This window comes from Pelobates fuscus, chromosome 3, assembly GCF_036172605.1.
Source record: "Pelobates fuscus isolate aPelFus1 chromosome 3, aPelFus1.pri, whole genome shotgun sequence".
NCBI classification, from domain to species: domain Eukaryota; kingdom Metazoa; phylum Chordata; class Amphibia; order Anura; family Pelobatidae; genus Pelobates; species Pelobates fuscus.
In genome coordinates, this window is record NC_086319.1 from 387,392,317 (window position 1) to 387,419,486 (window position 27,170).

A 27,170-nucleotide genomic window follows, 5' to 3' on the forward strand; every position below is an offset into this window, starting at 1 on the left:
ACCAACCGGAACTTCCGTGAGCGGGCAGCACACCTAGCGGCCATCTTTACTGTGGGCAATCTGCCCTTAATGCTACACCCACTGAATCTTGGGAAATCCCCTAATTAACCCGGAAATCACCCCAAAACATCACAATAAATCACTTCAAGGTAGCAGGTACAGCACAAGCAATGTTTTATTGACAAAATGCTAACAAAAACTCATGTATAAAAAATGAAAACAACAAAAAAAAGGTCACATTGTTTGAGAAGATGGCAATATAACCTTTTACATGCCCAGCTACTCTGATACATGTATGTATACACACACACACACACACCCTTATCCAGCTACTATGGCCCCTGTGAATGCACTGGATGGTTACAATAAAGCATGGCTCCATAGATATGCTACAATGTTTCAGCACTAGTAATCACTAGGAGAAACCAAATGACCGCTCATTCTATAGAACATTGTCCTATAATAACGCTGTATAAATCCACATTGGTACTCTGGGTTATTTAAGAGGCCACGTAATCTACCGCTGCTAAGCATAGTTACAGGGCATACTAATTATCCAAATGAAAATCAATCCAGCTGCTGACAGATGTATGATCGGATGAGAGGCTCTGCGTACAGCCATGGTATCAGCCTTCACTAATACATGATCAATGACCTCCACTTTTAAAAGGGACACTATAGGCCAGGGATCCTCAAACTCCGGGCCCCCAGATGTTGCTGAACTACAACTCCCATGATTCTTCGAATTACATAGATAGCCAGAGAATCGTAGGAGTTGTAGTTCAGCAACATCTGGGGGGCCAGAGTTTGAGGACCCCTGCTATAGGCTCTCAAACCACTTCATCTCATTAAAATGGTCTGGGTTAAGTACTCGTCCAAATAGCCACTAGATGTGCTTCCTAGTTTATCACGGAGTTTAACGCCATGATACAACGTTGGACATCCTCATGTAAATTTAATGATTTCCCATGGGGAAGCTCTAAGACATGGGGAACTTGCGCATGTGGTTTCATTCATCAGTGTGACACCATGGCAATAGGAGACAAAGAGGGAACCTCAGCACAGGAAAGAGGCAAGTTAAAGGGAAAATATTACACCAGTTAAAACCCCTTCTGTTACTTACCTGGGCCAACGCCGATGTCACTCGGCACTGGCTCTGGTCCACCTTCTCTCCTTCCCATCCGTCAGCCGGCGTGGAGAACTAATGTGCATGCGCGGCCATGCCACTCTCGCATTAAGATTTCCCCATAGGAAAGCATTATTCAATGCTTTCCTATGGGGTTTTAGGTGACGCTGGACGTCCCCATGAATAGCGTGAGGATGTCCAGCATCAGTTAGGTGACCAAAAGTTGCTTAACAGCCCGGAAGTCCCTCTAGTGGCTGTCAGGTAGACAGCCACTAGAGGTGGAGTTAACTTTAGCAGTTTCTTAAAAACTGCAATAATTACTTGCTCACAGTTCAGGAACCTGGGACATTGCATCCAGACTACTTCAGTGAGCTGAAGTGATCTGGGTTCCTATAGTGTCCCTTTAACAAAGTGTTTTGTAACCCTTTTGACACCAGGGGAGAGGGCAGCAAACCTAAAGAAATAGGGACACGAATGTTAGGAATTCAAAACTGCATTAGTAACGCTATAATGTTCCTTTAACACTGTGAAAATCTTTGCAACAAAGCAAATTACCCTAAAATAACTAGAAGCCAATGGCCCTTGCAGACTATAGAACCACACCCACCTTCATATGCACTAAACCCCGAATTGTACTGAAATAAAAATCGGTAGCAAAAATTGGCTGCACCGGCCAAGCTATAACTACAGCAATGTTAGAGAATTGTTAAAAATCTCCAAACTGGTTTTGTAGATTTGTTCACTACTAAAGCAAGCATTTTTAAGAATGAAAATAATAAAAATAAAAAACCTTTTAAAAATTCAGGCCAAGTTATTTATGCAAGCAATAATTATAGAAAAGTTCGAGATTTTTCTTTCCCCCCCGGTCAGCCATTTGGTTTTAAACTCTCTGTGTAACAAATAAACCACAGAGTATGTCAACCATATATTAGACAGGAATGAATGGTACAACTGTAGTTCTCTACTCAGCCATCAAAAACGTCAAACAGTCTACAATTTGGGGATTGTCCATTTCAAGTGAGAGCTCTAGAAAGCTACCATCGTCACCAGTGATCAGTGAACAAAAAGGTTCATGTTAAAATTAATCTATTGTGTGCAATGTAATCCCAGTGCAACAACAATCAAGTCAGTTTTGGAATGTATGCATATCCTAGGCTCATGTGCTTAGGTTCTAACGTTGTACAACTGAATAGGCTGTTCTTTATGCATTAAATAATGTAATTTATGTTGAAGTGTTGGATTATTGCCATTGTGGACCAGGTCTCTCAAACAACTCTACAGAGTACCACAGTGAACTTATTTCATTATTGCAGGACTACAGTGGTTTGCCATCACTGAATTTTAGTAAGAAAAACACTGATCCAAATTTACAGGGTCTCTCTGGTCACCATAACAACTACATTGTTATGATCAATGTTTTTCTTACATGTGCAAATTTTACTTGCTGCCAGGAGGCCCCTGGACACACTCTTACCTTAACCCCTTAAGGACACATGACATGTGTGACATGTCATGATTCCCTTTTATTCCAGAAGTTTGGTCCTTAAGGGGATAAACCGTTCTCTAACGGTTTAACCCCAAAGTGGGCCAGGTGACGCTCTCAGCCAATCAGTGACTCCCCATGCATAAAACTGACTTAAAAAGAAACTTACCTTTTTTAAGCCTGCTTTATAAATTGTGTGTCATTGATTGGCCGAGGGCGTCAGCCAAACGCTCTCAGCCAATCAGCGGGTACCTGCCTGGCGTCACTCCGCAGTTCCTGAAACAGATTCAGAAGCTGGATGCAGCCGGAGGATCGGCGCTGGAGATTCACTTTGGAGTTACACGGTGATAGTGCGCCAGGGGGCCTCCTAGCCTCATAACATCTATACATACAACTTTACATACATTAAGTTGTTATGGTGTCTAAACAGTCCCTTTAAGGCAAGGCCTCATGGGAGACAAAAAAAGCACAAGGGTCAAGTATGCAGCATCCACCAGAATTTTCCCTAGAAGCACTACAATTCAGATTAGCAAAGTTCATAATGAACAAAACGAAGTGTGATGAGCTCAGTACACATTTTATTAACTATGGAAAGGGTGTGTGTCTTTCAAAATAGGAGCAGCATGTATGTGGAATTATAGTTCAACATGACGAGAAATGTATAACCACTTGACATCACGTGGTTGGTTCTGTGGGCTTTTCATCATCTGGAGGACAGTCAACAAAATCTGCCAACATAGTGTCTGCATCTGCAATTTTTTCCTACAAGAAAAGGATGACAGAATTAATAAGAAACCATGTCCCACTTCCCCAAATCCCCTATTTTCTCATCACTATTTACATTTTGGATTCCTCTCACGAATATTACTCACCTCTACTTCTTCAATATGTTCCTCTTCCATTTTTTTCTCGTCTTCTACCTCTATTTCTTTAACAGTTTCTTCAATTGCTAGAGGGACTTTGGGTTCCACTATGGGTTCAGACTGTGGCACAGCCGTCTCCTCAACCTCCGGAGGCAGTGTTGGAGGTGGTGGTGGTGTGAGCACTGGTGGTGGAGGTGGGCTGTCCGTGACCTCTGGCTCAGTTACTGGCACTCTATCTTCTTGTTCTTCACCTGGGATCTCCTTTTCCTCACTTTCTACCAACATTAGCAGACCTGTGTCACCACCATCATCTTCTTGCATAGGGGATAATCGAGGTGGACCCTCTTCGTGTTCTATCTCTTGTAATACTGGCTCAATAGGTTCAATTTCCTCCTGTATTTCCTCTGCTGTAGCACCAATCTGCATCTCCTCGGGCATTAGACCATCATCTTCTTCATCCTCTTCATCTCCTTCCTCCTCAATGTCTTCTTCTTCCTCATCTTCTTCCTCTGTTAGACCTTCCTCGTCCTCTTCATAGTCTTCCTCATCTAGCCCCTCTAGATCTTCATCCTCTTCTTCATCATAAAATTCCTCTTCTTCATCATCATACATTCCTTCTTCCTCTTCTTCATCCTCTTCTTCCTCTCCTTCTTCATCATCACTGCTATTGATATCAATCACAGTCATGCTAGCCTCTGGCAAAGGCTGTATAGGGACTTCAGGAAGAGATAGTGGAAGTGGGGCGGGGGAAGGTCCAGGGCATGCTGCCGGTGGTGGTAGTGGAGGTAACGTACTAGCAGATGGAACCACAGGCTGTGCAGGTACCTCTGTGGTCTCTTCTGCTGAAGGTTTGACTGCAGGTGGGGAGGGTTCAGGTTTTGGAGTAGGTTTTGTGAGTAGTCCTTCTGGAACAATGACCACACTGTCATCTGAATCACTTTCCAAAGAAATCTCAACATCTGACGGCTCCTCTTTTTCAAAGTGAATGAAGACTGCACGCCGAGGTCGTCCACCAAAGGTCTCTTCTTGAGGCGGGGATGGCTCTGCAGCAGTAACAGCAGGCTCAATAGGTTGGGGAGGAACCGGAGGCCTTGTGGGGAGATGATTAGCTGGAGGTGGGACAGGAAAAGTGGGAGGAGGAGCAGGAGGTCTCTGGTTTGGTACATCTACAGTTGGCATTGAAGAACGGGGGCCTTGGGATGGCAATGGATGTTGAAGTGAAGGGCCACGAGGATGAATGAGAACACGACATATAGCAAGAGCCTCTGCGCAAAACAGGGAGACCTGTAAATTGAAGAGAACAAGGAGTAGAAAAGCTTTCAACATTGTAAAATCACTCTCCTCCCGAAAGCCTGCATACTACCCAGTGTCTCACCTGCATGCTCTCCTCAGTCACACCTCCACTGAAGATCCTGACAGCGCAGTGCAAGGGGGCAGGGAGACGTGGGTTGGGTGTCAGCGTTAAAGAAAGGAGTAATCTGTACAATTCCTTTCGACACTCACTGCTGATATATGGGCCCAAAGAGGTTTCCGAGCCTTGCTGGAGGTGTATCAGGAGTGGGATGGACAACTCTTGGAGTTTCTTGGAAAAGAGAAAGGAGAGAGCAACATCATAAAGGGTACAGTATACACTGCACTACATGTGGAGAGGCAACACACCATATGCATAAACACACCAAACCATGTGACAGCCACATGCTGCAATAACAAATGGGCAAAGATATCACGGGATGTGCCATAGATACTATGTAACAACACAAAGACGATGCAATTAAAATAGTCTACTCCAACCCAGATACATCTTAAAACGGCATTATAGACACAGAAAAACTGATATTAACTGATGAAATCACAGATGTGACAGAATAAAGTGGCATTCACTGGAGATCTGATCTGAAACAGATTTATTTACACTTTTAATTTCTCACCCGATGTGTATCTTCTTTGATTACAGACCCACAATGAAGGACAATGCTGCACAAAACTAAAAGAAAATGAGAGAAACAACAAAAAAAAAAAGAAATCTTTAGCTATATCACGTCATCAAATTCTCATTACTGCCTGCATAGTGACAGCTGCAGATAGAACAGACATACAAAGAGCAGGGCAGTGACTCTCCTACAATATGAGACATGATATATACAGATCAGATCAGTGACTCTCCTACAATGTGATACATGATATATACAGATCAGAGGCTTTCCTACAGTATGACAGATACAGGCAACATAGTAAAGGCTATCTGCAGGGTGACAGACAGCGGTTTAGAGGCTATCCTACAAGGAGACACAAAGCAGATCAGAGGCTATCCTACAGTGAGACACAAAGTAGATCAGAGGCTATCCTACAGTGAGACACAAAGTAGATCAGAGGCTATCCTACAGTGAGATACAAAGTAGATCAGAGGCTATCCTACAATGAGACACAGCTATAGAGCAGATGAGAGGCTATCCTACAGGGAGACACAGATACAGACAGAGCAGAGGCTATCCTACAGGTAGACACAGATATAGAGCAGATCAGAGGCTATACTATAGAGAGACACAGGTACAGACAATTCACAGGCTATCCTAGAGGGTGACAGACAGAGCAGATCAGAGGCTATCCTACATGGAGACACATATACAGACAGAGCAAAGTCTATCCTACAGGGAGACACAGATATAGAGCAGATCAGATGCTATCCTACAGGGAGACACAGATATATAGCAGATCAGAGGCTATCCTACAGGGAAACACCGATACTGAGAGATCAGAGGCTATCCTACAGGTAGGCACAGATAGACTGTTCAGAGGCTATCCTTTAGGGGGAGACAGATACAGACAGCACAGATCTGAGGCTATCCTACAGGTAGAATCAGATACAGACAGCACAGATCTGAGGATATTCTACAGGATGACAGACAGTTCAGAGGCTATCCTACAGGGAGACACAGATACAGACAAAGAAAACAGGGCTTTCCTACAGGGAGACACACAGAGACAAAGAGACACAGAGAGAGAGCAGACACACAGCGAGAGCATAGATCAGATTGGATGTAAGTAACAAAAATATGGAGACCACACCACTAACCAGGAGCGCTAGTTAAACAATATATCATATACTCTCGCTCTATAGGGGGGAGTGTCATACTCCGTGTATATGATAGATTGTTTAACTAGCATTACATTCTGGTTTGTAGTGTGGTGACCAGTAATTAGTTACTTATAGACTGATTTAAGTGTAGTGTGTATGTTGTAGCTACTGATTTGACATTGAAGATCATCGTATAAACTCATTTTTAAGTTCCTAATTCACACATTTATCCTTCGGAAGATCAGATTGGTGTCTATCCTGCAGGAAAACACAGAGAGAGCAGATCGAAAGAGATAGATTAAAACTGTACAAAGGCCAAGGAAAACTGGTAAAAAATAATAATGTTTAACAACATGACAACATGAGCTGCTAGCCAACCCTTGACACCACGATATAGATAGAAAGCTACGGTATAAAGTGAGTGGGAATCTCACCTCGCAGGGCTGCAGCACAGAGTTCAGTATTGGCACTGGACTGTTTTTTTCGATGGGCCTGGAAGTCACCGCCCCCAACCTCAGAGACCTTCTGCTTCTTGGCTCCAAGCTGCACAAAGCCAGAGATCTACAGAACAGAGGAGGTAGGAAGAGAGATGGGTTTACGTTATTTTACATCATATCGAATCTGGAATTGGTATTGTTTCCAGGGATTTATATTTCACATTGGGCTCTAACTTCTGCAAGCATTATTAGCCAGGTGACGGGTATTATTTAGTGCATCAAACAGTGGTAAGCGATTAAATTTAGAAAAGCAAAGAAACGTGTGTATATGGGTGGGATACACATTCACACATGTGATGCGATAATGTAATGTAATGCCAGAATGAATGCCAATTGCAAGAAACAGATTCACATTTGTAAATATATTCTCATACTGTAACCTACCTTCCAATCAGGCATTGCTAGGGTCAAAATAGACCTCAATTTTCACTGGCCCAATAGTCAGCGCCGAGCTCTGAATTTCTATTTGTATACTGCTCCGTGAGTCTCAGAAATTTCCAATGCAGGGGACTGCACTCCCAAAGGGACAAAACTCCTCATGGCCAATAATCCAAAGTACAATCGTGGTGCTCCATTACTGGGGTTGGCCCCAACTCCCAGTAACATGATTCTAGCAAATCAATGAAAGACCAAGCACTGAGAAAAGGGAATTTAACAGCTTTGCAATAAAGCATTACACAGGGCAATGTTTTGACCACCAAGCCTTGATATAAGTCACAGATGGTGACCAAAACATTGCCCTGTGTAATGCTTCATTGGAAAGCTGTTAAATCTCCTTTGGCGAGTGTCTGGACCTTCCTTGATTTGAGGCACTGTGAGTCTCGGCAGCTCCCGGCTGAAGGTCACGGAGCATACTGGGCATTGTGAGCAGCACAGAGCTAGCAGTTATGGGCTCTGGGCAGCCTGTGGGATTATCCTTTTTATGTCTGCAGTGCCCTTATGTGAACTGCATCTGCCTGCCCAATGCTGAATTGGCTAATCAGGCTGAGATACAGTGTCAGAGCTGGTCTATTTCATAAAATAGCACCATAACCACGACAGCAAGATCTGCTTTAGTGCTGTGAAAGGGGGCCAGACAGCAGACAAACTGTTCAAAATGGTCTTAACAGTAGGATGGCTCCATAACCACTACAATATGTTGCTGTAGTTATCGTGCTTAGAATGTCACTTTAAACTGAATAGATTTAAAATACAGTAAGTGTAAATAGAAAAGAGGAAATATGAAGATGGAAGACAACTGACAAAACAAATCTGACCAGGTGAGACTTCTCTATAACAGGTACAAACACTTTTAGAAGAAGGTGCCAAAATGGGAAGGAGAATTTTTTTTTTTTTTTACTGAATTGCGAAATAAACAAAAGTAAAGGTTGTGTTTTATAATTACCTTCACGGTGTCTGATGGAGGAGTGATGTCACTTAGCAGGTGAGCCAATAGGATGTCAGAATGGTGAATTGGACCTTGCAGAACTCCCGAGGAAACTCCACATACGGACACCCACTGTTCCAGGACACGGTACACAGACTCACGGAGGGAACTGGATTAAAACATTGCACAATGGGAAAAAAGAAAAAACATTTACTATTGATAATTATACTCCATTGCTCCTCTTCTATAAGGACTTCAATTCTAACAGCAAAGAATCTCTTGCTGCATTTAGATCAAGCCAGACCTACAACCAGTACCCACCTGAATGGCCTTTCTTGTCCGATTACCATCCCTGCTGCCCCTCTCATGGCTCCCCAGGAGCTGAGGAGTTGAGGGAATAAACGGCAGATAACAGCGGAAAATGGCAAGAGACGAGGTCCACATCTGTAAGGTCAAGGAAATTGTGCATTAGTATTCAAGAAAGAGACCATCAACTTGCATTGTTGGCACATAGACCACCGTTATGGTGACATCAACTTCAGAAAATCAGAATGAGAAAGTGATAAACACACACACACTGGAGTGATTATGGTCTTATTTGTCATTTTCAGACATATGTCAAGCTCACACTCCTCCTCACACATCCTCACACTCCCCCTCACGCGCCAGCGCACGCTCCCCCTCACACAAGCATGAATCATTAAATCTTTGTTGTTGTTATTTCTCCTTACGCTATTATAGTAGCTTCCAGAATGTCCAGGGCGCATTTATGGACCCGAGGAAGCAACAGCAATTTTATAGACTCTTCTCCCTGCCAACTCTGATGGAGAAAAAGGAAAATAAAATATGATTTTATGAGAGGAAACTCAGAAAGTTTACAAATCAGAATCAATCTTCTGCACAAACCTTAGTATGCTATTAACATGGTGGTTTCTTGGGACAAATATGGACAAAATACGCTAAAGAATGAATTGCTGGCAATTCAAAGTGAATTTCAAATTTCAGTCCAAAATATCCAAGTGTATAACTCTGTCTGTAAATTGCAGACCATATGCATAATAGTCAGTCTAGGAAACCAAGTTAATATGGGTTAAAGGGTTCAAACACGTGTAACCTTACCAGGTTTTTGGGGCTCACATTGATCACTCTGAAGACAAAACTGAGAAGATCAGACACAGGAACACGTACTGGAGCTGGGAATGGCTCCCTGTAAGGCATCACAAGAGAAGAAGAAACTGATCAAAGAAATGGAAGTCAGCTCTAATATGCACTTCAATATATAGAGGACTATACCCTGTACATTTTACCCTCCAGGAAAAGGCACACAGACAGGGGATTGAAATATATATACCTCACTAGCAGGCCCACACACTGCCCTAATGCAGTCAGCCGCCTAACCAACTGCAGGACACTATGAGTCCCATCATCCTCCAAGCTCGGCAGCTCCAGCTCAGTGCCAGGACCTTCATAGCGGGTTGAGTCTGAACAGAGAAAATTATTTATTCGGTTACTATCAGGTTAATGTATACTTAAACGTACTGCAAACTAAAGTTGTCCAAGCAAAACAATATACCGTATATACTCGAGTAGAAGTCGAGTTTTTCAGCACATTTTTTGTGCTGAAAAACCCCAACTCGACTTATACTCGAGTCACTGTCTGTATTATGGCAATTTACATTGCCATAATACAGACTGGGGGCTGTGTAGGAGGGGGGCTGGCAGAGAGCGGTTACTTACCTCTCCTGCAGCTCCTGTCAGCTCCCTTCTCCTCCGTGCCGGTCTGTTCAGCACCTCTGTCAGCTCCCAGTGTAAGTCTCGCGAGAGCCGCGGGGTCATAGCGCGGCTCTCACGAGACTTACACTGGGACTTGAAGAGGGAGTTGACCGGACCAGCGCGGAGGAGTAGAGAGCTGACAAGAGCTGCAGGAGAGGTAAGCGCTCTCTGCCAGTCCCCCTCCACTGAACTGCCAATGCCACTGGACCACCAGGGAGTGAGAGCCCCCCTCCCTGCCATGTATCAAGCAGGGAGGGGGGGTGAAAAATTAAAAAATATAAATAATAATAAAAAAAGTAATAATACAACAAAAGAATTATTAAAATAATAATAAAAATTCCCACCCCCCACCAAGGCTCTGCAACACACACACTGCACTCATACGCACACTGCATTCATTATATACACACACTGTAAATAAATATTCAATATAATTTTTTAAGGATCTAATTTTATTTAGAAATTTACCAGTAGCTGCTGCATTTCCCACCCGTGTCTTATACTCGAGTCAATAAGTTTTCCCGGTTTTGGGGGTAAAATTAGGGGCCTCGGCTTATATTCGGGTCGGCTTATACTCGAGTATATACGGTATGTAAAAAAAAAAAAAAAAAATTGCTCGCCTAAGCACCTAAACCGCTTTAGCTTACAAACATTCCATAAAAATATATGGACACAACTTGGAAAGTTAGACTTATGAGTGTTTTGGGGTTTTTGTTCACCAGATCTCTGTGTTATGTATTTATTGTTTTTTGTTCTAATTTACATTGCCTTTTGCCCTGTAAATATCAGTAAATATTATTGCTGAAGTGGAAATAGTATAGATGGCCAAAGCTGAGATACAGGTAGTTGTGTATCCTGGGGGTATGGTGATAATGGAAGAAATGTCTCATAGCCAATCCCCGGTAAAACAGAAACAAGCTTTTCCGGTTCAGGTACATGGTATTCAGTAGGCTTAGCCCTGACAAATTTCACCTGGGGGTAAGGTGATTCAGAGGACAACCTGACAGCAGTGTGGACATCTTACTAGCTTTGTATTAAACTTACATCAATCATTCCAAACTGTTAGTGTTGATGTATTTTATATTCATTTCTAAACATGTGCCAGTTCCAATTACGTTAAACTGACTTAAGAAAAAAAGTCTCTCCGACATCCAAAGTACAACATTCTGACAAGTCAGAGCAAATGTCTCAAATATTCCGATCACAGGCTAGATTGGGTCTTCAAGGCTCACATCACTGACACACAGGGTTACAGGAGAGTGAGAATGTAGATCCACACTTCCCACTGCTGAGCCTGCAATGTGTGCACACAACGCTGCAATACGGAGCAAAGAAGGGGAACTGTCTGCAATCTGCATTTAGTGAATGAGACACGTTCACCTCTCGCACTCTATTCCCTCATGATGTGTGTTTTGGATTGCTCTGGGATATGAGGCAGAGAAAACAAAAAATGTCCAAAATAATGGGGTAAAATATAGACCAAGATATAAAACAAAAATATACAGACAGAGAAAGATATACAAGAGGTGGCAGAGACAGAAAGAGGGAACACATGGGGGACAATTCATCCAGGATAGTACCAGATATACGATGGAGAAAGAAAGGATGACAACATTTTCAAAAAGGAGTTTCAAAAATGAAAATATTACACACTTTAAACTTTGTCAAGTAATAAAGAAACCAGAGAGGACAAACTGGCAGCATTTCCAACAGGTACAAAAAAAGTACAGTTGAATATTTAATGGGCTAATATGCGTCTTTGATGTGCGCGAGTGCTACTGACGGCCATGCTTGCAGTCTTTACCAACACTTATACCAGTATTGCAACAAAGTAAAAGAAAATGTATAGTGCAATTCATCTGCATTAACTGGAGTAAAATCACTTTTTATTATTTTTTTTTCTTTTACTTTTCTACTTAAAATTTTTTGCAGTGTTTAATGAAAGTAGGGAGAGCAAAATACAAGGTGCAAGAGAGTGCTGAGAACGGACATCAGCTCTAATATCCTGCCCTTTGGTGGGTCCCCGCTCAGATCTCAAGCTGGTTTTAGCCCATCTTGTGACATTCCATCAAATGGAATTATAATTACACACACAAAAAAAAATACTAAAATATACATAAATATAGATTTTTTTTTAAAATAAAAATATAGTAAGGGCTGTACACTAAAGTGTGACTGTCGGGAATTCAAAGTGAATTTCACCTTTTAGGCCCAAATATCCAATCTGAAAAACGATAGCTGACTTTTTCCAATTAACTTATTGTGACATAAAATAGAAATACTGCACCGGATACATTGATGTATACTGAATACTCTTCATATCGCAGAGTATGTTTGCTGTAAAAATCATGTGTTTGTACAAAGATAAATAAATCATCTACAATGGTCACAGAATATATATATGGACCAAGGTCTTTACTATAATATTTGGTACATTTTGAAGAGCCAGTCAGTGGGTGGTATCCAATGTAGACCCTAATGTTTAGCTCATCAAATTAGAGATTCCAACTTACTGAACTCTCAATGACCTTGCCAAAGTAAAGTATTCATTTAATGTCTCAATCGATTGATACTCACCAGTCTCCGCAGACTGGTACAGTTGCCGGAACACACTGTGCAGGGAGCAGAGGACGCTCTGTATCTGCCTCTCCCAGTTCTCGGTGTGTTTGACTCCTTGAGAAAAGCCTGAGCCAAGTGATGGGAGGAGAGAGAAGCACTGACAAGCGAGCTGGTGGGAGAGGAAAAGATCACTAAGACCTAGATAGCCATTGTAACATTTAGCCACGTGTTCTGGATTAACAGACTACGGTCTACTCAAACAGTACATATTTTAATCCTACATCTAGCATAGAAGCTCAATGAAAAAGTGGTCTATTGTGTGGCCAAATAAGATGGATAACCACATGTGAGCTAGAAGACATGTGAATATAGATCATCAGATTGGTTTGCTTTATACTTCTAGAATTCAGGAGGCCATTGACGGACATGGCTAGATATTAAAATTTAGAGTAAAGATCATCAAGATGTTAAGGGCCTGAAGCTTTATTAAATGTTGAGTCACACTTTTTCAACAGTAAAATGGTGTATGGGTGCATCTCTCTCTCCATGGCTAACAACAACTCAAGTACAACCCTGTTTAGTGGATAGGCTTACCTCTTGAATTTGAAGATTTTCAACATCCAGGAGACTTAGGAGAAATGTGGTGAGTTTTCCCTGTTCAAGATAAACAATATCATTATATTAACATATTACAATAAAAGCTGCTAAAAGTAGAAATATAGGGAGGGGGAGATGGGAGAGGGAGAGAGAGAGGGGGAGAGAGAGAGAGAGCGCACGCTGTAGCTTTCCCATATTTGCTTCAATGTAGTCTATGGGATAAGCACAGCTCTCTCACAGTTTTCTATTAATATACATCAGCTATGCATGTGTGAACTTTTACAAATGGGGAGGGGGGGGGGGGGACGACATTAAATATTCACACAAGCTAACGGAGGCTGCCTGGGAGCTATTTAATAGTAGAAGCAGTGCAATTCAACAGTGACAGACTGCAGCAGATAGTTACAGAGCAAATCCCATAATATTTATTTATAAAATATTTTACCAGGAAATATACATTGAGATTTCTCTCGTTTTCAAGTATGTCCTGGGTCAATATGCCACTGGAAAGTGCAGGGCAACCAGTGAAGGCAATTGGGACAAAGATTGGATAATAGATTAGAATTGTTTTTTGAGTAGACATGATGCTTCATAATAATTTTTTTTTTTTTTTTTTTTTTTTTTTTTAAAAGACTGAAAAGAAGGAACAACGATCAACACTAGGTACAGGCAGTTACATGACGATGCTTGCATAATTTCTGATGACAGAGCCATTTATATCATCATTAGCTCGTTCTACCAAGCAGAGACCATGGTGATAATAAAGTCATTATGATCATAAAGGGTGGACATACAGAGGACACAACACTACATTAGTATGGCCTAGTGAATGCTTCTTTCACTATCTATATGTGGGGACACCTGGCAGTCAAGAGGCCCATGGCATGGCTACCAGGCACACAGATCCCATGTGGAATAACTTACAATAAAACAGAGTAACACGCTTATACTTCTATGTGACATAAAGAATAAAGCAAAAAGAGTTTAACTATTTCTCAAAAAAATAAATAAAATCCTCTGTTTTAATTTCAGTTTCCTCTTTCCAAAATATAGCCCAGTCTATTCATAGATGCCCTATCTAAATACTTAAAGAAGAATATGTGTAGGATTTATGAAGAGCATTTATGTTGTAATACATTGGGCTTACTATACTAACTGAAAACCCAGGATGGTCTATTTTATTTCCAACTGTAGCGTTAAACGAACACTCCAAGCACCATTTTCACTAAAGCCCAATCTAGTGTGCTTATGGTACCAGGAGTGCCCTTGCCCCCTGCCAAAGTCAGTAGTCAAGCTGTTTAACAACAGTTTGTTGACTTACCTGGAGTCTGTTTAAATCGTCACTCTCAGACGCTGAGCTACGCTCTGCACCCCTGGTGAGCATTGGCCAGCGGGACAAAAAGTCAAACCATTCTTAAATAGTTTGACTACTTACACTTGTAGGGTGCCAGGGCACTCTTTTCACCATAACTACTACAGTGTGATGTAGTGGTTATAGTGATTGGAGCGTTACTTTAATGCATGACTTGTTCTTTTCTGAAACATCAGAGCCTTGTTGAATTGTAAATAAATTAGCACTGTATTTTAAACTTGACTAGGCAACAGTGCTCGTGAACTAAATAAAACTTTACCCGTAGGGAGCCACAGGCTCGCGAATAGGAGATCAAGCACGATCTGATTCCTTCCAAAGCGGGGATCAGGCACTGTGGGAAAGAGATAGATACAGGTGAGATTTATGAAACCTCAAATGCTTCTTTTAATTTCCATCATAATACTTGGTATTTTTCCATCTTACCTGGTTCCTCAACCCGAGTAAGGAGGTGAGAAGACCTGGAATATGATTTGTAGAAATCTCACGAGATAATTCAGGCAGCACAGAGGAATGAGCAAGCAGAGACCGCAGTACAAAGACAGCAAAGCTGACCACACGAGGTGGGTCCTGGGACTGTGGGTAATGGAGAGAGTTGAATGAGTGCAATACTGATACAATAAAACAGTCTGGAACCAACATATTTTCCCCTCGATCACATCAACTTTAAACCCTCTTTCACCTGAATGACTTGAAGGACATTACGGATCCACGACACACAGTGCTGCTGGAAAACATCTGTGGGAGACTCTTCAACAAGCAATGATAGTAAAGAGAGACCCTCAATCCTGAGAAATAGAAGACACTACTTAAATTTCAATAGAGAAAAACCTTGGCTCCCAAGTATAACCAGTCATAGGATCATTTTCAAATTATAAGTAAGGGAGTGAAAGATTTAAATTTGAGATGGGTTGCTTGTCTTAACGTCGTGACTGAGAAGACAAAAGAATAAATAAAGTCCTTATTTAACCTCAATCAGAGCAGTAATATTGATACCAGCTCAATCACTGAGATTTGAAGATAGTAAAATGCACACACTAAAAAGGGGGGAATAATTCCTGCAGGGTGCTCCAGAAAGGGAAGGCCAAACCCTGTAGACATCAAACGTAAGAAAAGAAATATCAAGGTACACGTGAGGTTTCTTATAAAAGGCAGTCTTTTATTAGGAACAAGAAAGTGCAAACAACGTTTTGGCTCCTCTCGGAGCCTTGATCAAGCGTCAGAGAGACTTTATGAGACTTGTATTACCTTTCTCTTAGTAACAATGTATATGCTGCTTTGTCCAGAACACACTTACAGGGTTATTCACGGAAAGGAACACTATAGGCACCCAGACCACTCCATCTTATCGAAGTGGTCGGTGTGCAATGCCCCTGTCCCTTTTAGAGAAACTGCAATGCTTACATTGCAGGGTTAAGACAGCCACCAGATGCACTGCCTTGATTCACGCAGAGTTTAACTATGTGAAATGATGATGGACGCTGGGTGCCTATAGTGTCCCTTAAGAGCCAACATTGCTAAATTAAAAACATTCTCCAAGACAGCTATCTAAATTGACTTTGAATTCCAGACAATTATCACTTTACTGTCTTCTGGACACACGTACTGAAAACTATTTTTGTAAAACATGATATACAGTGTTAATAAAAGGAAAACAAATCTGAAAGAAATTGTAGGAGATTTCCGTTAAAAGGGAAATTCTGAATCAAAAGTAGGATGTAGTTATTTTATATTTGCAGAAGATCCCAAAAGCAGCCTGGCTGTTGTACAGGGTAATGCTGGTGGGTTTGTGGATTTTTGTCAGACTCTGTTTGCACATTACAATATACAGAGGCATAGAAGTAGAATCTGGGGCTTCAAATTCCAATGAGAAACGTTTCATACCGAGTGCTCGCGGACATCAAACGTGAGCTGCAGCTACTGAGAAGACCAGACAAGGCAGCCGTGGATCCCTGAAATGACAAGAAGACAAAATGAATAACATTCTACCAAGATTCCTACACAAGACTTTGGGAATTAGTAGCTAGTAATACTGGGTGATTTTTTTATTATAATAATAAACAATTAGATTTCCACCATAAGACAACCCTTTCTGTATCTACTTCTCAATTTTCAATATTTTTTCTTCTGCGCCACAAATACTGCTCTACGTAGTCTCATGATTTGGGTTTCTGGGAGCTGTAGTCGAGCTGTGAGTTTTCTGCTATGTAAAATAATCAATTGAACTACAACTTCCACAATTCCCTGTTGTGTTCACAAAGTACTGCCTCTGGGATACGCGCAGCAGTGCTATAAAAAGACAGACATGATTGGCTGAGGCACTTCTTGCTTTGGTCAGAGTTTACTGCAGAAGCTGTCAAGACTGAACAGTAATTTGCAGGAATGTCACGGTATCATTTTTTTTTTTTTTGGGTTGTTTTGAATATTTTTATCGTATGACTAGTTAAATGACTTCAAACATGAATGAATGATTTGCTCACACTTGGAGGACATATAGCTTGGAATGGTCCTATGAATATTTTTCCTACTCTGCTATTTGGGTCTTTATGTGTAGCTAGAGAAAACCATAATTAGCTGTGGGGCTTACAGAATGCCAACATCTCATACACTCACAATCAATGCACCCATCATGACTGAATGTTAAACTGTATATAAATATGGAACGTATCTCTAACCGTGTTCTGTCGTGCTTTACCAGACACAAGTGGTGACACAGCATGCTTAGATATCCTGAAACAAAGGTGTAGAGCAGGCGTAGGCAACCTTTGGCACTCTAGATGTTTTGGACTACACCTCCCATGATGCTTTGCCAGCATTATAGGTGTAAGAGGATTATGGTTGATGTAGTCCACAACTTCTGAAGTAGAAAACCCTGCAAAATAAAACAGGCTCACTCCCAATACTGCAGCTGTTGTGGAATACACCTCTCATGACGCTGAGGCAGATATTTAGATAAATAAGCTTTATTGTGAGAATCATTCACAACAGCTGGCGGAAAGAATTCTGTCTGATAGATTTAGCCATTCAATTTGCCCTGTAGTGCTGGATAAAGGTATGAATTTCTATCCTAGCATGAACATGAGATCACGGAGTAAAGGGAAATAATGTAAGTCCCAAAGTGAAGGTGGGAAGTGAATGAACAAAGGGGCCACATTGTAATAGTACAATAATCACTATGGAAACCAATGCAATGTCCCTTCCCATTACTCCACTATTAGAGCTTTGTCCAAACATTGCACTTTATGCGTGAACTCTCACAGTGCGTATGACGAGTTCCGCTTAATAAGGGAGTGATGTACTAAGGTTCAAAATTGCATCCGCACTGCAAACTTAAAAAAAATATACCGTTTCGAACAGAGATTAGACATCTACGTGCAAATCTGCTTTAACCCCTTAAGGACCAAACTTCTGGAATAAAAGGGAATCATGACATGTCATGTGTCCTTAAGGGGTTAAAGTAGAACTGTTACTATTGAGATTTTTGCACATGACATTAGGCAACGGACGGTTAGCAATGGGTGGTGTTTTCACTTGTCAGTAGTTTCTCATTTACCTGGCATGACTGGCTTTCCTCATACATGATAAAATGGAACAATTTATGTTTTGCTGATTACAGTTCTATTTTGCCTTATTCCAGCAAACTGTACTGGAATATGGAGGTGAAGTGGACATGAAGTAGACAGATACACACTTCTGGGTGGTTGTCTACACTAGTGTTCCGACAGGTTCATTGGGAATTCTGGGAATCTTTTTCCTATGCTGGCATCTCTGGTTATGCATCACACACACTGGATATAATGATAAGTAAAGTGACAGAAATGTGAAAGATGTGCTTTAAAACGAATTATGCATTTTTGGAAATGCGATATTACCGCCCTAAGTAACACTTCTTCTGCCATGTTACATGTGAGTTCTACACATTGCATTAATAGACGTAGCTAATCTGTGAACGCAAACAATAAAAACTCTTCAAGATGGAAAATAGCAGAACAATTATTGTAGAACATGCTGATTAGTTCCCATTTCAAGAGTTCTGCTAGAAATTATGTTATCATTATACTTCATACGATACACCGAAATGTAAACACAGTTGCATTTAAACAACTAAAGGACCACTAAGATCACCCAGACCGCTTCATCTCAATTAAGTGGTCTGGATGCAGTGGCCCTGTAGATTTAAGCAGTCAAGGTAAAACATTGCCATTTCGCGGGAAACAGCTATGGCTTTTACCTTAAAAACGCCTCCAGTGTCTATCATACTGACAGCAACTCGTGGTGCTTCAACTGCAAAGACCGAGTAAAACTGACATTGCAGTTCATAGGAAAGCACTGTATTAGCGGCTTACTATGAGTAGTAACAGATGCGCTTGTTGCGCTCACCGCAGTCGCATCAGGTCCCCAATGCATTTCTGTGATGAATTGGGTTAGACCAGCATCAATAAAGCGATGAATCCTCATTGATGACTTCACGGTAGGCTGAGAGGCAAGCATCATGTAATAAGCCTCGGCACTGGAAAAAGGCAAGTAAAACTTTTGTTCTCTTAATCTGTTTAACACGTGGCAGGAGGGTTATCTAGAATAAACTAATTAGGGACAGGAGTGTTACAGTGTTAGGAATATGTGTAGTCCAAAAGCCATAGTGTTCCTTTAAACCAAAGGAGTCAGGCATCTACCATGGACTACGGAACTTTCGCTTAGGGGCCAGAGTTGCTCAGTATCATGCACATAGAACCAGTACCCCAATCAGGGCTGCCAGGTCCCCCATATGTATAGTGCTGCCTTTCTATAGGTAGCATTTATATGTCCTGGGATAAAAAACAATTAGCTAATTGAGGTATTGCCTCTGAATACCCCATTTATTGGCTGATGTAAATGAAAAGTGCTGCCCAGATATAAGTAACATAGCCACTCTTTATTCCCTGAAAATCCCCCCCCCCCCGCATGTATTCCCTGAATATCCCACCCCCCGCATGTATTCCCTGAATATCCCCCCCCTGCATGTATTCCCTGAATATCCTCCCATGTATCCCCTGAATCCCCTCCCATGTATCCCCTGAATCCCCCCCCCATGTATTCCCTGAATCCCCCCCCCCATGTATTCCCTGAATCCCCCCCCCCATGTATTCCCTGAATCCCCCCCCCATGTATTCCCTGAATCCCCCCCCCATGTATTCCCTGAATCCCCCCCCATGTATCCCCTGACTCCCCCCCCATGTATCCCCTGACTCCCCCCCCATGTATCCCCTGACTCCCCCCCCATGTATCCCCTGACTCCCCCCCCATGTATCCCCTGACTCCCCCCCCATGTATCCCCTGACTCCCCCCCCATGTATCCCCTGACTCCCCCCCCATGTATCCCCTGACTCCCCCCCATGTATCCCCTGACTCCCCCCCCATGTATCCCCTGACTCCCCCCCATGTATCCCCTGACTCCCCCCCCCATGTATCCCCTGACTCCCCCCCCATGTATCCCCTGACTCCCCCCCCATGTATCCCCTGACTCCCCCCCATGTATCCCCTGACTCCCCCCCCATGTATCCCCTGACTCCCCCCCATGTATCCCCTGACTCCCCCCCATGTATCCCCTGACTCCCCCCCATGTATCCCCTGACTCCCCCCCATGTATCCCCTGACTCCCCCCCATGTATCCCCTGACTCCACCTCCCCCCCATATCCCCTGACTCCACCTCCCCCCCATATCCCCTGACTCCACCTCCCCCCCCCCATGTATCCCCTGACTCCACCTCCCCCCCCATATCCCCTGACTCCACCTCCCCCCCCCCATGTATCCCCTGACTCCACCTCCCCCCCCCATGTATCCCCTGACTCCACCTCCCCCCCCCATGTATCCCCTGACTCCACCTCCCCCCCCCATGTATCCCCTGACTCCACCTCCCCCCCCATGTATCCCCTGACTCCACCTCTCCCTCACTCCCCCCCCCCCCCCCCCCCCCATCCCCATATATTCCCTGACTCTCCCCGTTGCAGTATTTGAATGTTCCTTATATCAGGGCAGCGCTTTTCATGTCCAGCAGTATGACAGTGTGAGTGGTGTCCTGGCAGCCCTGGGGGTCGTGCCCCTTGTTTCCTATGATGCTCTGCAGGCAGGAGGCCGGTAGGTGTTCGTGCTCCTGTTATTGTTCCCATACAGACAGAGCTGTGAGTGTGGGGAGAGGGGGGCATGCTCTCACCTCCCCCCGGAGCACCCCATGCTCCCGCAGGCCTCGGATCGCTTCCCCCAGCTCCCCCTCGCTCAGGTCTCGCTCCAGGAGCCCCGTGACGGCCGTCTCCATCATCCGCACCCCGACACACGCCACCGCCGCCATCTTCCCGCCAGCCGGCGCGTCACCCCCAGCGCGACACCACGGGGCGTGACGTCACCAGAGCGCGCCCGAAGGGAAGCTCCATAGCAACATGAGCGTCCCTAGCAACGGGGAGATGGACCATGTAATCTCAGTACTGCTACCTCAGTAACACAGCGGGGGCTGGCTGAGCATCATGGGATTAGTGAGCCTAGCCAGTGATAAGCAGCCACTGGCCGCCCAGCTAGGACTCTTCTGACATATCATCATTTATAAATCGCCAACATAATTACTGTATTAGATGGGGAAATAAAATAAATTAAACAGCATGGGCTGAGACTTGACTCCTTTACAGTGTAAAAAAATGTAATAAAAATATTTGAAAAGGAACACTAAAAGCACCATAATCACTACAGCCCAATGAGCTCGGCCCTGCAGAACCCAAGCAAGCGGTTAAACTGTTCTTAAATGGTTTTACTACTTACTCTGCAATGCTGCCAGGGGTACTCCTGGCATCATAACCACTACATCATAACCACTACAATATAGTGACAATCACAGCTTACGTGCACACGGTGGAAAAATAAATACTTTTTTGCTGGGGTGAAGGAGAAAACGTGTTGGACCCTGAGGAAGTCCCTGGGAAGGACGAAATGCGTTGGACACTAAAGATGTCCTTGGCAAGGACGAAACGCGTTTGACACTGAGAAAGTCCGTGGGACTCTGGATCCCTAAAGCACTAGAAGTTGTTGCAGTGCTTTAGGGGTTCACTGCATGCCCCCTTTTCCCAATTCATAAAAGATTTTAAAGATACATTTGCACTCTTTTTTATTCTTTGTTGCCGAACTAAAAAAAGATTATAAGCGTTGATCTAGTACAAAAGTCATAGCAGCGCATTTTCATGCATTGAACACGGACAACAAGCCCTAAAAGAGTAAAACAAAGGTTACAGTGGTTATAGTAATACAGAGGTTGTCAACGGATATCAACTTTGAGGTCAAGGAAGGGTGTTCAGTCACTACTGCATGACATACAGGGACGGTGAGTTCCTCCAGCGGCATCCACTGAGCATGTTGCAGATTTGAGGTGTGTCATGTGTCTATTAATTATTGCAGTCGACCTGTGTGACCATATTCACTAATCTTCCAATATTGTAAATTTAGGAATTCAAACCTTCCTTGTATATAGACTGTAGGCAAGCTGTGTCACGTGAGAAGGGAGTAGAGAAAAGAATAAGGGAGACATTTGCACTTTTACATTTATTTTCGAACTCATCCTGACAGGAGGCCGAGGATGTGTCAATTTAATTGGGACAGACAGTAATGGAAGACTGTTGTCATTGGTAGTATTTCTGGTGCCGAGCAGAGCAGTGGCAAGAGAAGACTTGCCTCTGAAGAAAAACCAAAGTAAACTTAATTTTTAGCAAGATTGTACGATTTTTATCACTCAACACCTAGGACAGGCAGTTCCAGGTACCCGGCATTGTTTTTTTTTTTTCCCTTTAGCCTCGCCACGGTTAGTGGCTGGTTTGATACAGGAGGACAGGACCTGTCCATGGAGTAAGCCACAGTAATCGCTCCCTCACAGTCCTGCACTCGTTGTCCCATAGACAAGCAGATTTTAATAAAATGTCCACACCACAGTTTAGATTTGGGCTGTCATAGAATATCGCTTTAAAAGAATTTTGCATGCGTAAACTGGATACGGACGACTGTTGGAGGGGATGCGGAGCTAGAGGCACATATCTCCACATGTGGTGGGAATTCCCGATCATTCAAGGCTTCTGGAAATTGGTTGAGAACCTACTGACCCAGACTTTTGACAGGCCCTTGTGTTGGAACCGTGGGTATATATACTCAATAGAACAATAGAGGGATGGACTAGGAGAGAACAAAAATTAGTGCACAAAATTACCTTAAGCGCACGACGAGCGATAGCAGCTGCATGGCTGACCCCGGAAGGTCCTGTTTTTACAGGCATAATATCTAGGATTAGAAATAGCAAATTGATGGATGACCTGACAGCTAGAGTGAAGGGAACCACAACTGCTTTCCAAAAAGTTTGGGAACCATGGGATAACAGCGCAGCGGGCTCGGGTAATGACTGAGGGAGATAGAACAGTGGCTCAGGAGATTATGCTATAGAGAGGGAACCAGGCCCTTATGGGCCGGGTGGCCTTCTGAAAATGGGTGATGGTCCGGCCTGCTTGCTCCCCCCTCCCTCCCTGCCACCCCTTTCCTTTCTTCATCCCTCTTTTTCTTCTTTCTTCCTTTTCTCTCTTTTTTCTTTTTATCTAGCCCTTGATATTCAAGGGAATTCTCTATGGTCAGGCCGAATTGAGTTAACAGAGAAGGTTGGGACCAAGGAGCGAATGAAAGATGGGCCACGATAAAGGGTTCTAACAGATAATAGAGTGTCTGACCAAAACCTTAAACAAAGGATTGCTTTGCGTTTCAAAAATTTAACTTCCTAAAAAAAAAACTGGCATCTGGTTATATCGCTAACAGTTTAGATTTATTGAATGTTGAGCTTTGAGAATTGTGATTGCGGCTTCAGCGCAAGCCAGAATGTACTTGGTGTGTTACTGTTCCTGTCGAGTGAAAAATAAAGAATTTAAAAAATAATAATAATTTTGCAGTCTATTTTGCATTCATGCTTGATTAAATCAGTTTATTGCCTTTCTGTTGCACAGGAGTAGCACATACTGCTGGGAAGCACTTTACATGTATTGCTTAGTGATGATGATGATGATGATGATGATGATGATGATAATGATAGGTGCCCAGGAGCCAGGGGAACACGGAGTATGAATCTAGCAATCCAAGGTCCACAGTACCTGGGCTGTCAGACACCCTATCAGTAACAATTCCTAATCAAAAATATAGACCGAGCTTGGCTCAAAAGTGGGCAGAACATGGCAGGAGAGCGCTCATGAAGGTATGGAATGAAATGCACTCACGCATGAACTATAAGGTGCTCGCTCGTATGCGGCATCAAGTTTGATGTAAAAGATACTGCTATATCGTACTACAATGTAATTAGCAGTGCCTCATACAATTATATTTTACCTTGATGACATTGTCTCTGGTTACTAGTGAGTAATATTTATTTCATGTTGGTTGTGGTCGCCAAGATAAAAACGCCAACAATTTGAACAATTTAAAAAGTACATTTCAGCGCATTTCTATGTCACTAATGAACTCCTTATAGATCGTAATATTAAAAATCGGTTTGAACTTACTGTTACTGGCCATTTACATTAGCGCATGGTCATTTTGAATAACTTAACCCCCATACTTTGCTCCAGGCACGTTAAGTAACCTTTAAAATATCTGAAACAGCATGCTTTGTGTGTGCTAATTATTATTTCTGAATTTTCTATAAACTCAGGTACACATGTATTACCACCAATATTGTTAATGAAGGGGGTTGGAATACTATTGATACAGATGGGAGTTCTGGGGAGTTTTCCACTGTGATCTACCTTTTATGTATATTTTGAACCGTGACCAGGCTTTTTGAGTTCCGCATAAAGCTGCCCAATAAAAAGTTGCTGAAAAGCATATAACTTTATGAGAGTTGCTTGGATCAGATAGAGCAGTAAACAAAGGTAAGCAGGAACCGTCAGCTTCATAAAATATCCAACACTTTATTCACTCCTTAGGGACTTTAAACTGTTTGAGCATAGTAAAACTGGTGCCATTAAAGTTGCACTACGTTGCATCTACGTGTTTCATGCAATAAGGTGTTAGATATTTTATTGAGGCTGACACGTCCTGCTTACTTTTGCTTGCTGTGTATGAAGTTTATTGGGATTGACTGTCGTTTTTACCCAGAGTCAGTGTGAGTACAATGTTTCTATGTACATTCTATATTGTTAAAGGGACACTATAGTCACTAGTACAACTACAGCTTATTGAATTTGTTCTGGTGAGTAGAATCATTACCTTCAGGCTTTTTGCTGTAAACACTGTCTTTTCAGAGAAAATGCAGTGTTTACATTACAGCCTAGTGATAACTTCACTGGCCACTCCTTAGATGGCTGTTAGAGATCCTTCCTGGGTCATGGCTAAAAATGCTAAATGCATCCAAACATTCAGTATCTCCTCCCTCTGCATGCAGACACTGAACTTTCCTCATAGAGATTCATTGATTCAATTCATCTATATGAGGAGATGCTGATTGGCCAGGGCTGTGTTTGAATTGTGCTGGCTCTGCCCCGATCTGCCTCTTTGTCAGTCTCAGCCAATCCTATGGGGAAGCACTGTGATTGGATCAGGCTACCACTTCTAATGATGTCAGCAGACTGCTTGTTTTTCTGAGGCAAACAGCATGCAAAGTTACAGCGTCAGGCTTAAATACAGTAAGATTTTGCTATATTTATGGAGGCATTAAGGGGCCTAGGGGGCTAGATGATGGTTTTAGCACTATAGGATCAGGAATACATGTTTGTGTTCCTGACCCTATAGTAATGCTTTAACCCCTTAAGGACACATGACATGTCTGACACGTCATGATTCCCTTTTATTCCAGAAGTTTGGTCCTTAAGGGGTTAAAGGAACACTATAGCATTATGAATACAAACATGTCATAGTTTGAGTACCATTTATCCCACACTGCGCTGCTTTCATCATGGATGGTCCCACCTCCTTGGCTGTGTTCATCCCATAGGAAGCATTTTGAGACTAATGCGCATGCATGGCAAAACGCCACACTGTGCCAATAAAATGGTCTCTATTAGACCATTTGATTAAAATAGCAGAGTTTCACTCAGCTATTTTGGAGGAATTATCTATAGTGGCTGTCTGATTGACAATAGAGACATTTAAACCTGCAATGTAAAGACTTCCATTACAACAAAGTGACATGGTTTTCACTTACAGAGTTATAATGAGGGGACACTCAGACCACTAAATTGAGATGAAGTGGTCTGATACCTACAGTGTCCCTTTAATTTTATTCGCAGAAAAACTGTTCCAGTCGAGAAGGGTATTTGCCCATTTGAACAAGTTTGCACACAGAATAGGCATCTCGGCTGGGGAGGACTTTCCTCGCAATTTATGTTCCAGATTGGGCAGTGACACCAGTAATGCATTAGTACAACTGTATTGTGGTACTTTGACATAGTAGTGGGCTTAAAGCAACAGTCTAAACCGCATAACCACAGCTGTGTATGGTAATTACAGTGGTTATTGTGGTATGAGTCTTTGTGTGCCATTTCCACAGATTTCTGTCAACATGTCTTCAAGTGGTTTGAAACAAAAAATGCACTCCTGACATAGCTCAGACTATTCAGATAATACAGACGTTTCTCTTACACATTACTTGTCCAAAGACATCCAACCTTGAACCGCAGTGATTCGGGATTGCCTACAAACACGGGGTGGGTTAGTCCTTCTTGAAGCCTATGATCGCTGTCCAAGGTTGGCTATTCATCCCAGTGGAAGGTAAAAGGTCAGGATTTGAATTCAATAATAGTCCTTATTTTTGTCAGATGACTTGATAATGTTTTTACAGGAAAAGCAGCACAAGACTCATAGCACCATGACCAGTGCATTAAGCTCTAGCGCAGGCATAGGCAACCTTCGGCACTGCAGATGTTTTGGACTACACCTCCCATGATGCTCTGCCAGCATTATGTGTGTAAGAGCATTATGGGGGATGTAGTCCACAACATTTGGAGTGCCGAAGGTTGCCTATTCCTGCTCTAGCGATTATGTTGTTTATAGTGCCCCTTGAAAACCGTATGGACGTATGATGTCAATCCCCATATTTCTGACTTGAGAAATGTGACTTTCTTTAGCCTCGGGACACTTAAAATAGTATAATTTGTGTGTGCACCGGTCCCTATTTGAGCATGGAATCAGTCTGTGTCATAGTACACACAGTAAAAATAGGTGTATTCCACAGAGTTAAAGAACCAGATATGAAAGGACACATAGTCCACAGCAGCTGCAGTGGTATTGTGCACTGGGAGTCAAACTGTATAGCAGCAGACAAGAACCACAACTTACAGCAGCTTTAAATAGTTACAGTCAAAATGAGCAAAGTCCTTAACAACGTAACATTCTCAATTGCTATGGACTATACTTCTTATGATTCTTAGGCAGCCTTCTGACATATCTCTGGCCATATCTACATGGCTTTTCATGACAACAA

General features: G+C 42.7%; 1 protein-coding gene across 1 annotated transcript; it reads right to left on the reverse strand.

Annotated features, from left to right (window-relative positions):
- Positions 1-150: 150 nt before the first annotated feature.
- Positions 151-21,048, reverse strand: PELP1 (proline, glutamate and leucine rich protein 1). The gene is made up of 17 exons (XM_063449646.1): positions 20,901-21,048; positions 16,594-16,661; positions 15,392-15,497; positions 15,136-15,285; positions 14,972-15,043; positions 13,338-13,397; positions 12,762-12,912; positions 9,763-9,892; positions 9,531-9,618; positions 9,143-9,231; positions 8,733-8,855; positions 8,430-8,580; positions 6,983-7,109; positions 5,401-5,456; positions 4,848-5,054; positions 3,482-4,756; positions 151-3,371 (listed from the first exon to the last, which is right to left on the reverse strand). Exons 1-17 carry the CDS (start codon positions 21,033-21,035, stop codon positions 3,285-3,287), a joined length of 3,075 nt encoding a protein of 1,024 aa, XP_063305716.1. The 5' UTR covers positions 21,036-21,048; the 3' UTR covers positions 151-3,284.
- Between the last annotated feature and the right edge of the window lie 6,122 nt (positions 21,049-27,170).